Genomic DNA, 11,069 nt, shown 5'->3' on the forward strand with positions numbered 1-11,069 from the left:
TATTCAAAAATCATTTAGCATCTACAAAAAGGACAAAAAAACCCTGCATTTTTTGTTATATGGCCTAGTGAGTACAATAGGTGAGAGAATTAAATGTATAAGTAACCAAAACATTTCAGATTGACCTAAGATGGAAATAAATAAGGAGGAATACAGAGCTATGAAGGGTATATATCAAGTAAGTGGACAGTTAAGATTCCTTAAAAGGATAATGTCTGAACAAAGACATAGATAAGATCTCGGAATAAATGCAGGAGAACATTTGACGTGAATACTGTAGTTAGGAGGCCAGTGTTTCTCTAATATAGTGGGCAAAGGAGAAAGTCGGTTTGCAGAGTTTGGAGGGGATCTGATCACATAGAGTCTTGAGGCTATGAATTTATCTTTATGGTAGAAACAACTGGAAATGACTGAAGGATAAATTGGGGGGACTCATTTAGGACAATTTGCACAATTTGTGCACAATTTATAAAATTCTGTGAGTGCTGGGTGATGATCTGTTGTTGTTTAACAATGCTACTTTGTGCATAGATATGCATATTCCTTTATTTCTCCCATTCCTTGCTCCATATGAATTTGGGATGGTTCAAAGGTAGATACAGAGTTAAATAAGAAAAACCAAAATAAAACAATAGCTCGAAATTATGGAAGTCCTCTCCTCCTTGGTAGATGGCAAGAATAGAATCAAGAAGACCAGTTATCAAAATAGTGCTCTTGAAATAGTGCTGAGAGGGATACAGTTTCATTTACTATGACAGGAGACTGCGAGAGAAGTACAGGTGTAAGGTTTACATTTTGCATATATGTTCAAGAAGCTATATTAGTTATTATGGGCTAAGTGTGCTGTTTCAGTATAATACACTTTATTATCAGCATTCTGTTGAAGGACTATGTTTGAATTTTGGTACCCGTTGTTTGATAGTATTAATAATGCAAAAGTGAACATCCTCATACATATCACTTCTTGAAGTCTTTGACGCATATCTCTGGGGGAAATTACTAATAGTGAAATTGCTTGTTTAGTGTGTGGGGCTTCAAAATTTGGTAAGATATTGTCCAATTAGTCCCTAAATGGTTGGATATCTATTTAAAGAGGGTAAGAGTCCCCAGAACTGTTCTTTCTGTTCTTTTCCATAAGAGGATTCTGATTTCTTTGTCCAATGTGACATGTGATATTGCCACATCATGTTTGTGTCATTTCCACACTAAGCAAGCAAAGAGGTATCCATTCCTCAACTTCGGCTACTACTCTGCCCCCACTCAAAGGCTTAGAAAGGCTATTTCTACTCTCTTCATTAACTCAAGTGCCACCAAATTTTATGTTATTGTATAGGCTATGTGTGGTCATTATCAATAACATTACAATTTTTTAAACTTTTGCCCTGGCTGGTGTGGCTCAGTGGTTGAGTGCCAACCTACGAAGCAAAGAGTCTCCAGTTCAATTCTCAGTCTAGGGCACATGCCTGGGTTGCAGGCCAGGTCCCCAGGAGGGTGCACATGAGAGGCAACCACACATCGATGTTTCTCTCCCCCTCTCTCTCCCTTCCCCTCTCTAAAAAATAAACTAAATAAAATCTTTTTTAAAAAAAAAAACTTTAATTTAAGTCAGTGTTATGGGGCTTTGTTAAGTGTTCCCAGAAAATAGGATTTTTCTAGGTGAAGCAAGGGTTGAAGAAACTTTTTACAGTGTTTTATTTTGAACAGTATATTTCCATTTGGAACATCTATTAGCATAACATTTGGGACCATTTGCCAACCTCTCTTCTGCTGGTTACAGAAAATTTTCAGAGTCAGATCTACATATGTTCCTGACTTTTAGTAATAACTAAAGAGTAAATAACATATGCTACAAAATAATTACCTCAAAAGGACAATGATAAAATAACTTGTGACCTAAAAATTATTTTGAAAGTGTAATTCACAGTCATGTACATTTTTTAAGAATAAAACTCCCAGTGTTTTTAGAGAAACCACAAAGTTTGCTTACATTTTTCACCTTAGATTTTGATCTGCTGTATTGTATTCTCTTTGCTTGTTATCCTATAGTATCCATTATAATCTTTTTTTCTATTCAAGGTCTCAAGTTATACTGAGGATAGAGTGCAAAACGGATGGGGTCTGGAACTTTCCCATAACATTGATTGCTACTGAGCCTGATGTGGATGGTGTTATTAATGTTGCAGGGACTCGTTTATTGAAGGAAGCTGTTACTAAATTATGGCTGTCAGGTGGGAAAAGGTAATATATATATCAAATAAGAGTATGTAACTGGTTTTGTGAATGTAATTTATGCTGAACTGAGGAACAGAATTTAAAATGAAAATTTCTATTGTGTCATCTTTTGCTGGTTAAGCCAGAGCAATATTGCTTCTATGAATCAAAGCTTTATATATTTCATAATTTGTATTTAAAAATTTGAAAGTAGGTCCTACAAGGTGAAAACCAAAAAACAAGAAGCAAAATTAAATAATTAGATGTTGAAATTTAGGATAGTGTTTCTATTTATTTTTCAAATGATGTTTTAATATATTTGTTCAAGATAAATGGAATGTTCTTCAGTAAATTTTAATGGCTTGGGATTTGAAGTAGCTACTTATTGATTCAATTTCCTATGTTATAATTCTGCTCAGCCGTAGCTATCTTTATTATACTTGTGATAACATGGCAGCATGATTGCAAAACTTTTCCCTATCTCAAATGTGAAATATGTATTTACAGCTTTTCTGAGTTATACTATACCTACCATAAGCTCATCCATTGTAAGTGTACCTGCCAATAATTTTTTGGAAAATTTATAGAATTTTCTATCATAACAACAGTCCAGGTCTATTATTCTCCCATCTCTTCCCCAAATTTCCCTCAAGCCCCTTTGCAATCAATGATCTACTCTCTGTCTCTATAACATTGCCTTCTTCAGATATTTCATATAAATAAAATCATCCACTATGTCTTTCTATACACTTTTTAAAAAGCAATTTTAGGCTTACAACAAAATTGACAGGAAGGTACAGAGATTTTTCTTACACCCCCGGCCCACACATGCATAGATAGCCCCCTCCGTTATCAGCATCACTCACCAGAATAGTACATTTTTAAACAAAGATGAACCTACATTGACACGTCATGGTCACTCAAAGTCCATAGTTCACCTTAGGGTTCACCATTGGTGTTGAATATTCCAAGGGTTTGCACAAAAGCATAGTGACATAGCCATGATTATATCATACAGAGTATTCTTACTGCCCTAAAAATCCCCTGTATTCTCTCTATACATCGCTCTTTCCCACCCTTAGCAACTGCTGATCTGTCCATTTTCCCTATGGTTTGCCCTGTATTTTCCCTATAGTTCACTTGGCTAGAGGTTTATCAATTTTATTGATGTTTTCAAATAACCAGCATATAAATGCCTCCCAAAATTCTATATTCAAAGTGCTGACTGGGATCTGATGGTAACTACACTAATTTTCTTTGCAACAGAGCCTATGTAGATCAGATCTCTTATAAATGAAAGATTGTCTACTGATCACAGAAAGCCAACCTTTGATAAGCAGAGTGTGAAGGGTTTCATGTTACTGGGTCATAGTGAGTACATTCCTCACTTACATTATACAAGATCTGAGATGTGGAATAGGGGAAGGCAGCACTTGACTTACTCGTTTTCTTCATTTCTAAAACAAATGACTTGCCTGCCTGTGTTTCATGATGGCTCATGCTAGTCCTTGTATGCACCATAGAAATTAAGTTTACAAAGGAACTAGGCATGCCTGGAGGCATCTTATGCACTTAGTTCCAAATGAATGATGGACAGTTAAATGTACAATCACCTGTTATATTTGGATCTCTTAAATGGGATAAGACTGAGTTTCACTTAGCCATCTTGAATCCATTGTAGTCTTATTTACAACTTCCAGAGATATTTCAAGTTATTAGGTATTTTGGATTACATGGAAATTGTTGTAATGCATTCAAAAAGTTTTTCAGGGCTAGTGAAATAGTTTCAACTGATTTCCTCATAACCAATATTTTCCTCAAATGCAACATTGGAAAAAACAATTGGAATAAGACTCCCAAATTATATTTTTCAATTATATACAATGTTGTTACCATTTGCTGCCCCTAATTCTACATATATTTTATTTCACTAATACCATCTGTAGTTCCTTGCATTCCAGCCCATTTTATACATTGTAATAAAACCAATCTCCTTAAAACAATGTTTTAACATGAAACTTCTTTTGTCAAAAGCATCTGATAGTTCCCTGTTTCTTACCCAAGGTGGCATCTAAATTATATATGCACTTCATGGTCCTAGCCTGCTCAGACCTTCCAGATTTCCTCTGTTTGCTGTCTAAAACAGATCTTCTCTTCCCATCTTATGGTAAAAGTCACTATTATCCGAGCCTGTCTTACCCATTGCTCTTTAGCATTTGTCTTCATTTTCTTTCTGCTTCTACATGCCCTTCTTAACACCTCTTCAACTTTCTGATTTCTACTCATTGTACTTCTTATTCAAAATAAAATCTTACTTGACCAGTTAGACCTTAAACTCCTATAGCACTGTGTAAATCATTCATTGTTTTTTTCTTTTAATGCATGTGCCTTGTCTTTGCAGCAGGTTTCATTTATATATATTCATTCCTTAGGCAATACATAGGTCTTATTTCTAATTTTTCCTCATCTTTTGTATCTACAGTAGTGAAATTTGTTCATAATTAGATCATGCATCAATGCCTAGCACTGGTAATAAAAGGCTTCAAAACAACAATCATAATGATGACTATGTTACTATTGATTGATCTTCATAGAGCAGTTTCCACATGTCAGGCACTGATTTAATGGCTTTATAGAAATTAACTTCATTTAACAGATATGAAAACTGAGGTACAAAAAGGCTAGTAAATTACCTGAAGTCATGCACCTAGATAGAACTAGCATTCCAATCCAGGGCACCCATATCCATAGTCCACCTTTCAAAGCCTCTGCCATGATGCTCAATACATATTTCATGAATGGATGAGGAAATCCCCTCCTGAACTCCCCATATCTTCTATGTTTCACTGCTGGATCTGTTCTGGGAAACAGTTCTTTACCTTCTCCCTGCCTCTCCCTGCCAGTTTGGATTTCTATTTTCTCACTTACAATCTCCCATGCACTGTGCCTCTGTCCTGCTTTATTCTCCCAAGAAGTTCCTCAACTTCTTCCATAGTCTTCATTTCAAATTTAATCAACCTTGACAGGAAGCTGGTTACTTGAATCTTACATGTCACTCAATTCACTTCAGATCATAGCAACTCATCTTCAGGCCCAAGGATCTTTAATGAACCAGTAAACTACTTTCCTCTCTCTTCACAATGTGAGAACAAAAGGAGAGTGAGCAAATATCACATTGGAAGAGTAATAAAAACAAAAGCTTTATAACAGCTATTGAGTTCAGGCATTTTAGATAAGAATTTATTTACAAATTACTGGGTTTTCACTTAAGACATTGAGTTATTCCAAATGTTAGTATAGAAAGCATTTTATAAATATAAGATGTCATGGAAAAAATCTTTAAGATTCCATTTTGCCATACTGGAGAGAATGACATTCTTCAGTAATTTTTAAGATGCTTCCTCACTGTTATTCTGTAAGCATCCCAGAAAGTGACAAGTATCAGACTCACAGCTGCATGGCAGTGTTAGTGTTTAACTTTAGCCAGTGCACAAGGATATAAACTCTGTTCATCGAGTTCTCACAAAGAGACTGCACTAGTGATAAAATTTAAAGATGATATTTATATTTTTGTTTCAGATGTGCTGATCCATTCACTGCATACTTCCTACCTGGTAGTGATCCTGAGTTTTTCGTAAAACCTCAGGCTGGAGAAATTCCCCCTAGTGACACTGATAGAGTTGTCCTCACTGTGGGTTATACACCCAAAACATATGGTAGAAACTACAGAGCAAAATTAGTAATACAGGTGAGTTCTATAAAGGCAATAGTCAAGGATACTTGTTGTCACTAAATGCATTAAATCATCTAGGGCACAGGTGGCAAACTCAAGGCCCATGGGCCAAATCCAGCCACCCACCTTGTTTTATCCAGCCTGGCACCTTGTTTCTACCTGGTGGCAGCACTGAGCTCTCGCTTGACTGTTAAGGAGCAGTTACATGTATACAGTCCTGAAATCACATTCGGCCCTTTGAAGGCAACCATGAGGCTGATGTGGCCCCTGGTGAAAATGCGTTTGACACCCCTGACCTAGGGAGAAAGGGTTACACCCAATGATCACAGATAAAGAATAGCAATATTATCATACAAAAGTGGCATATTTCAACTGCTCTGCCTTATTTGAATTTTCTTATGTCCAGTAAAGAACTTTTAATTATGGTCTACAACAAAAATGTTGTCATCACCAATGGGAAGTAAGAAATTATTTTCCTTCCATATTAAGGAAATGGGGAACAGACAAATAATAACTGCAAAGTAATATTATGGTAACATAATGTTTTGTATAATAACCTAATCAAGGACTTTAGGTGATTTGAGATAGCAATTTTTGAAAACTTTAAGGCCTAAGGTAGTATCAAAATGTTAAAGTCTAAAATGGAGACGATTAAGTAGAAGATAAAATTTATTTTGAATTAGAAAAAAAAACACACTGTAAAATAGGCCTGGCCATTACTAGAAAAGTCTGTTAAAGTGATCATTTCATTAAGAGTTAACATATACAATTTTGAAAATGTACCCAAATTTCTCCATAAAATTTTTACACATGTATTTTACTAAAAACATTCAGGCTAAAGACAACTTTCCAATTATGTATGAAAAAAATGCCACTGCCACCCTGACTGGTGTGGTTCAGTGTATTGGGCATCGTTCTGTTGAACAAAAGGTCACCGATTCAATAACCAGTCAGGGTACATGCACAGGTTGTGGGTTTGGTCCCTGGTTGGAACACATACAAGAGATGGCCCATTGATATTTGTCTCCTTCTCTCCCTCCTTTCCCCACTCTCTAAAAATTAATAAATAAAATATTTTAACAACAGAAAAAATTTAAAAAGTCACTATTTCAGTAGCACAGGCACAGAGGATATGTCATCATGTTTCATGACAATCATTGATGCCAAAGTGATCACCAGACTTCTAAATAAGACACTCATTAGGCAGTGCTGTGGGCATCCAAATTTGTTGCTACTGCTTTAATGAATAGAGAAAAGAATAATGTTGAGTACTGCTTGAGACCAGTATTTATATTTTTCACTTTTTTGAGAGTTCTTGCAACCCAGGTAGTAAAAATATAAAGCCTCTAGAGTCCTGCTGTACCTTGCCCTTTGCTGCACTGACACTTGGTTTAAAATGATCATGCTGCTGTACCTGCTTCACAGGAAATAAAGACAGCCTTTTAATCAAAGGGGATTAAGTGACATCTTTAAAAGTAGATTTACAAATTAAAATGGTGATCATTTTATCTAAGGTACAGTGGACATTTCTGAAATTGCCTACTTAGGACATTTTGCCAACTAAGTCTGTGCCTAGTTGCCCTCTGTCAATTTGACAATGCAGTCACTGGAAGCAGAACTGAAGGGTTTTTGTGAGAGAATAAGATGGTATATGGCATCAGCTGAGAACATGATGTTTTCATTAGTAATGAAGTGGTATGTTTTGACAAAACTTGTATGGGGGACACTGAAATTGAACTATGTTTAAGAAATCACCATTTGGTTGATTCTTTTTTTATTATAGAAAATTCCAAATATGTGTAGAAATAGAGAATAATTCATCTTAATCCACTTATCATGCAGTGCGAACAATTATTAACTCATGGACAATCCTACTTCAAGTATATTCCCGCCCCTTTCCCCACCTTCCATATTATTTTGAAGAAAATCTCAGACATCTGCCCTGACCAGTGTGACTTGGTTGGGCATCGCCCTGTAAAGCAAAAGGTTGCTGGTGCAATTCCCAGTCAGGGCATCTGCCTGGGTTGCAGGTTTGGTCCCCAGCTGGGATACATATGAGATGCAATCAATTGAAGTTTCTTTCTCATATCGACATTTCTCTCCTGAATTTTTCCCTCCCTTCCCCCCCTCTAAAAATAAATAAATAAATAACATCTTTTAAACAAGAAAACAAAATTCGAGATATGCTATTATCTACAATTTTTATTAATCTGTAAAAGATAAAAATAATAACCATGATATGTTATCATATCTAAAAGTTGAAAATAATTTCTTAAGATCAGCACATATAAAATACCCATTTAGTGTTCAAATTACCATTGACTCATTTCTTTAATTTAAAAATATATGTATAGAGTGTTAGAATAAAGGACATGAACAACTTCTTAAAAATATATTTGGATTATATATTATGTGCTATATATAAATATACATACACTCACCGTCATTTATTGCAAACTTCTTTGTATCTTATTTGAAATGCACACAATAACATTTAGCAATTATTTTCAAAGGGTCTTGGAGATGCGTTGGGTAAAAAAACAAATCCTTACATGTAGTTCCCACTTATACCTACTAGGTTTCAGATAACAATGCACATCCCCCTTCATATAGCTCCCTCAGGTATACGCACTGTGTGGGTCATTAGTGCAGGTCTCTCTTTTTTTTTTTAAATATGTTTTATTTATTATGCTATTACGGTTGTTCCACTATCCCCCCTTTATTTCCCTCTGCCCTAGGGCAGGTCTCCTAATGTAGCTTATCCATTTTCACTAATGAAGTGGGTCACTTGTAATGTACAAATTTATAATACATAAGCACAATCACCAAAATATAGCTTTGTTTTTCAAATTGAACATTCTTATATGAAGTAAAATGTTATCTAACTCAAATGACATTTGGTTTGTTCTGCTTTTGACTCATTGCTTCTGAATGCATGATTACTGTGAACACTAGATAGAAGGGCCAGTTATGATTAAAATAAGGCCATTCCAGATGCACAAGCAATGCCTGCACTTAACATTCTTTGATAAATATTAAACCCTGATGTTCCTACAGTATTCATTTGACCTGGACTTACCCTGAATGAGTTTTCTGAACATACATGGTACAAATGTATGGTACAAATCTTACTGCAAGGAAGAAATCCTAGATGAACACAAGCAGCGTCAGGAAATTCTGCAGGAGCAGTAGGATTTAAGTATGAGCAAAACCACACAGAAAATGCTAGACTGCCTAACATAATATTGCCATCTTGTGCATTATGCAAAATAAATGAAGGATTTTAAAATAAATCCCTGTATAAATTGTACTGACTTGGATTTAGATTACGATTTTCCTTAATAATTTTACACTATTCTCAGAACTTTTAAATGGTTATATTACTTATGTACTTTTATAATAAAAAATGGAAGCAGCTCTACGTATTTTGGCAGTCAGTTCTATAGCCACACTTAAATTGTCATGTATAGGTTCACCATGCAGTGTACTGTTTCCGTTAGTTACAGTTACTGCTGGGCTACACTGTCATGCACACCAATAGATTGCTTCCATTTACATAGGATGGATGCTTAGTTCATTCACAGGGCAGACCTCTAATTGTGAAAAACTACTTAGTGAATGCTTCTTAATACATAAAACCAAATGCTTTTCTGAATTGATTTTCCATATTATTTGCTTTTATCCATGCTCTTTCAGTTTTGTATATTTCCTAGACCTTACATGGAGAAGAAAGGTGTTAATTTGATAAACGTTTTCCTACAATTTCCTCACTCCTTGCATATTTTGTACAAAATTTCTTCCTCTCCTTGTTTGCAGACAGAGGATATGTACTATTTGTATGCTGTCAATGGATTTCCTGAAGTCATTGGGCCACCAATGAATGTAAAAGCCAAAATTGACACAACTAACAAGAAGTTTGATGAAAGGCCAATTCATCGGCAAAATTTCATCACTGAAAATGCTAAGCTCCTAAGTACGGGGGTGTCATCTACCATCAAGGGTGCCCCTTTGATGCTGAAGAAAAAATAAATGTTTTTTTGAAAATATTTCTTGTTCTTAAGTAAAACAACATATTTTTGTGATTGTTATTTCATCATTTTACTATTTCTGAGGAATAATATTTCAATTATAACAGGTCTTGTATATTTTATGTTTAATGGTAAATCTATTCTCTGAATGTTATACCTAATTTCTCAGTTAATGGATTGGATGCAAATATTGAAATTGGTTCACTTTTAAACTACAGGAGTACATTTATAGTAAAACTGAAAACTGTAATTTTGATGATAATACTATATCTATTACTGGTGCTGTTCACTTTCTCATGTTGACATTGCTTATGAGCCTTTAAAACGTTAATGGTAAAATTAGCATATAATATGGTGTTAGAAATGCAAGAGAAATAGGAGCAGAAGGAACCAGATGATCTGATCCAAGTGCTTTTATTTGATGCTGCACTTACAGGTGGGCTGAGTGGGCATCAACTGCAATCCCAGGGGGTGGGGCAAGAATGGGGTTTTTAAAAGAAAAAGGGCGGGGTTTGTGAGGGGTTAGGGGAGAGGTTAGTCTCTTGTTCTTCCAGGCAGGTGCCTCAGGGTTCCAAGATGTGAGCCAAGATGATGGATTAGGTAAAGCGCCTGGCTGTTCCCAGGTACAGGAGGGTCAGTCTGACCACAGGCTATTGTGGCTGCTGCCACAATGATGTCTGTTTGTGGTGGGAGACAGTTCTGATTAAGCTGTGAGCTATCAATAGAGTTAGGACAGCTGAGTCATGGGCAGCCCAGTGGGTTGGAAAACTGGCCTGACTGGGTCATGAGCAGTCTGGCGGGCTGGGAAACTGGCCTGACCCTTTCAGATGGAAGGATTCACCATTTCTGATATCCATTATTTGGAATATTATGTGCTATCCATGAGTTTTTTAACTTCAGTTACTGTGTTTTTCAGTTCTAAAATTTCTACTTGGGTCTTCCTTATATCACCCATTTCCCTGCTGTTGTTCTGTTTCTTTGCTGATACTCACTATTATTTCAGACATGTTCACAATTGCTTCTTGAAGCTTTTATTGTATTGCTTGTTGGAAATGACTGCTTTAAAATCTTTGTCAGATTATGCTAACATTTCCACC

At 35.7% G+C, this 11,069-nt stretch overlaps 1 protein-coding gene across 1 annotated transcript in view; it reads left to right on the forward strand.

The window, feature by feature from the left end:
- CFAP47 (cilia and flagella associated protein 47) overlaps positions 1-9,973 on the forward strand; it is a 342,408-nt gene extending 332,435 nt beyond the window's left edge. Inside the window, exons 62-64 of the mRNA XM_028523447.1 lie at positions 2,077-2,238; positions 5,791-5,959; positions 9,761-9,973. Coding sequence (XP_028379248.1) covers positions 2,077-2,238; positions 5,791-5,959; positions 9,761-9,973 — 544 coding nt within the window. The remainder of the gene's footprint in view (positions 1-2,076; positions 2,239-5,790; positions 5,960-9,760) is intronic.
- The last annotated feature ends 1,096 nt before the right edge of the window (positions 9,974-11,069 follow it).

The sequence above is a fragment of the Phyllostomus discolor genome, chromosome X (genome assembly GCF_004126475.2).
Source record: "Phyllostomus discolor isolate MPI-MPIP mPhyDis1 chromosome X, mPhyDis1.pri.v3, whole genome shotgun sequence".
Lineage (NCBI taxonomy): Eukaryota > Metazoa > Chordata > Mammalia > Chiroptera > Phyllostomidae > Phyllostomus > Phyllostomus discolor.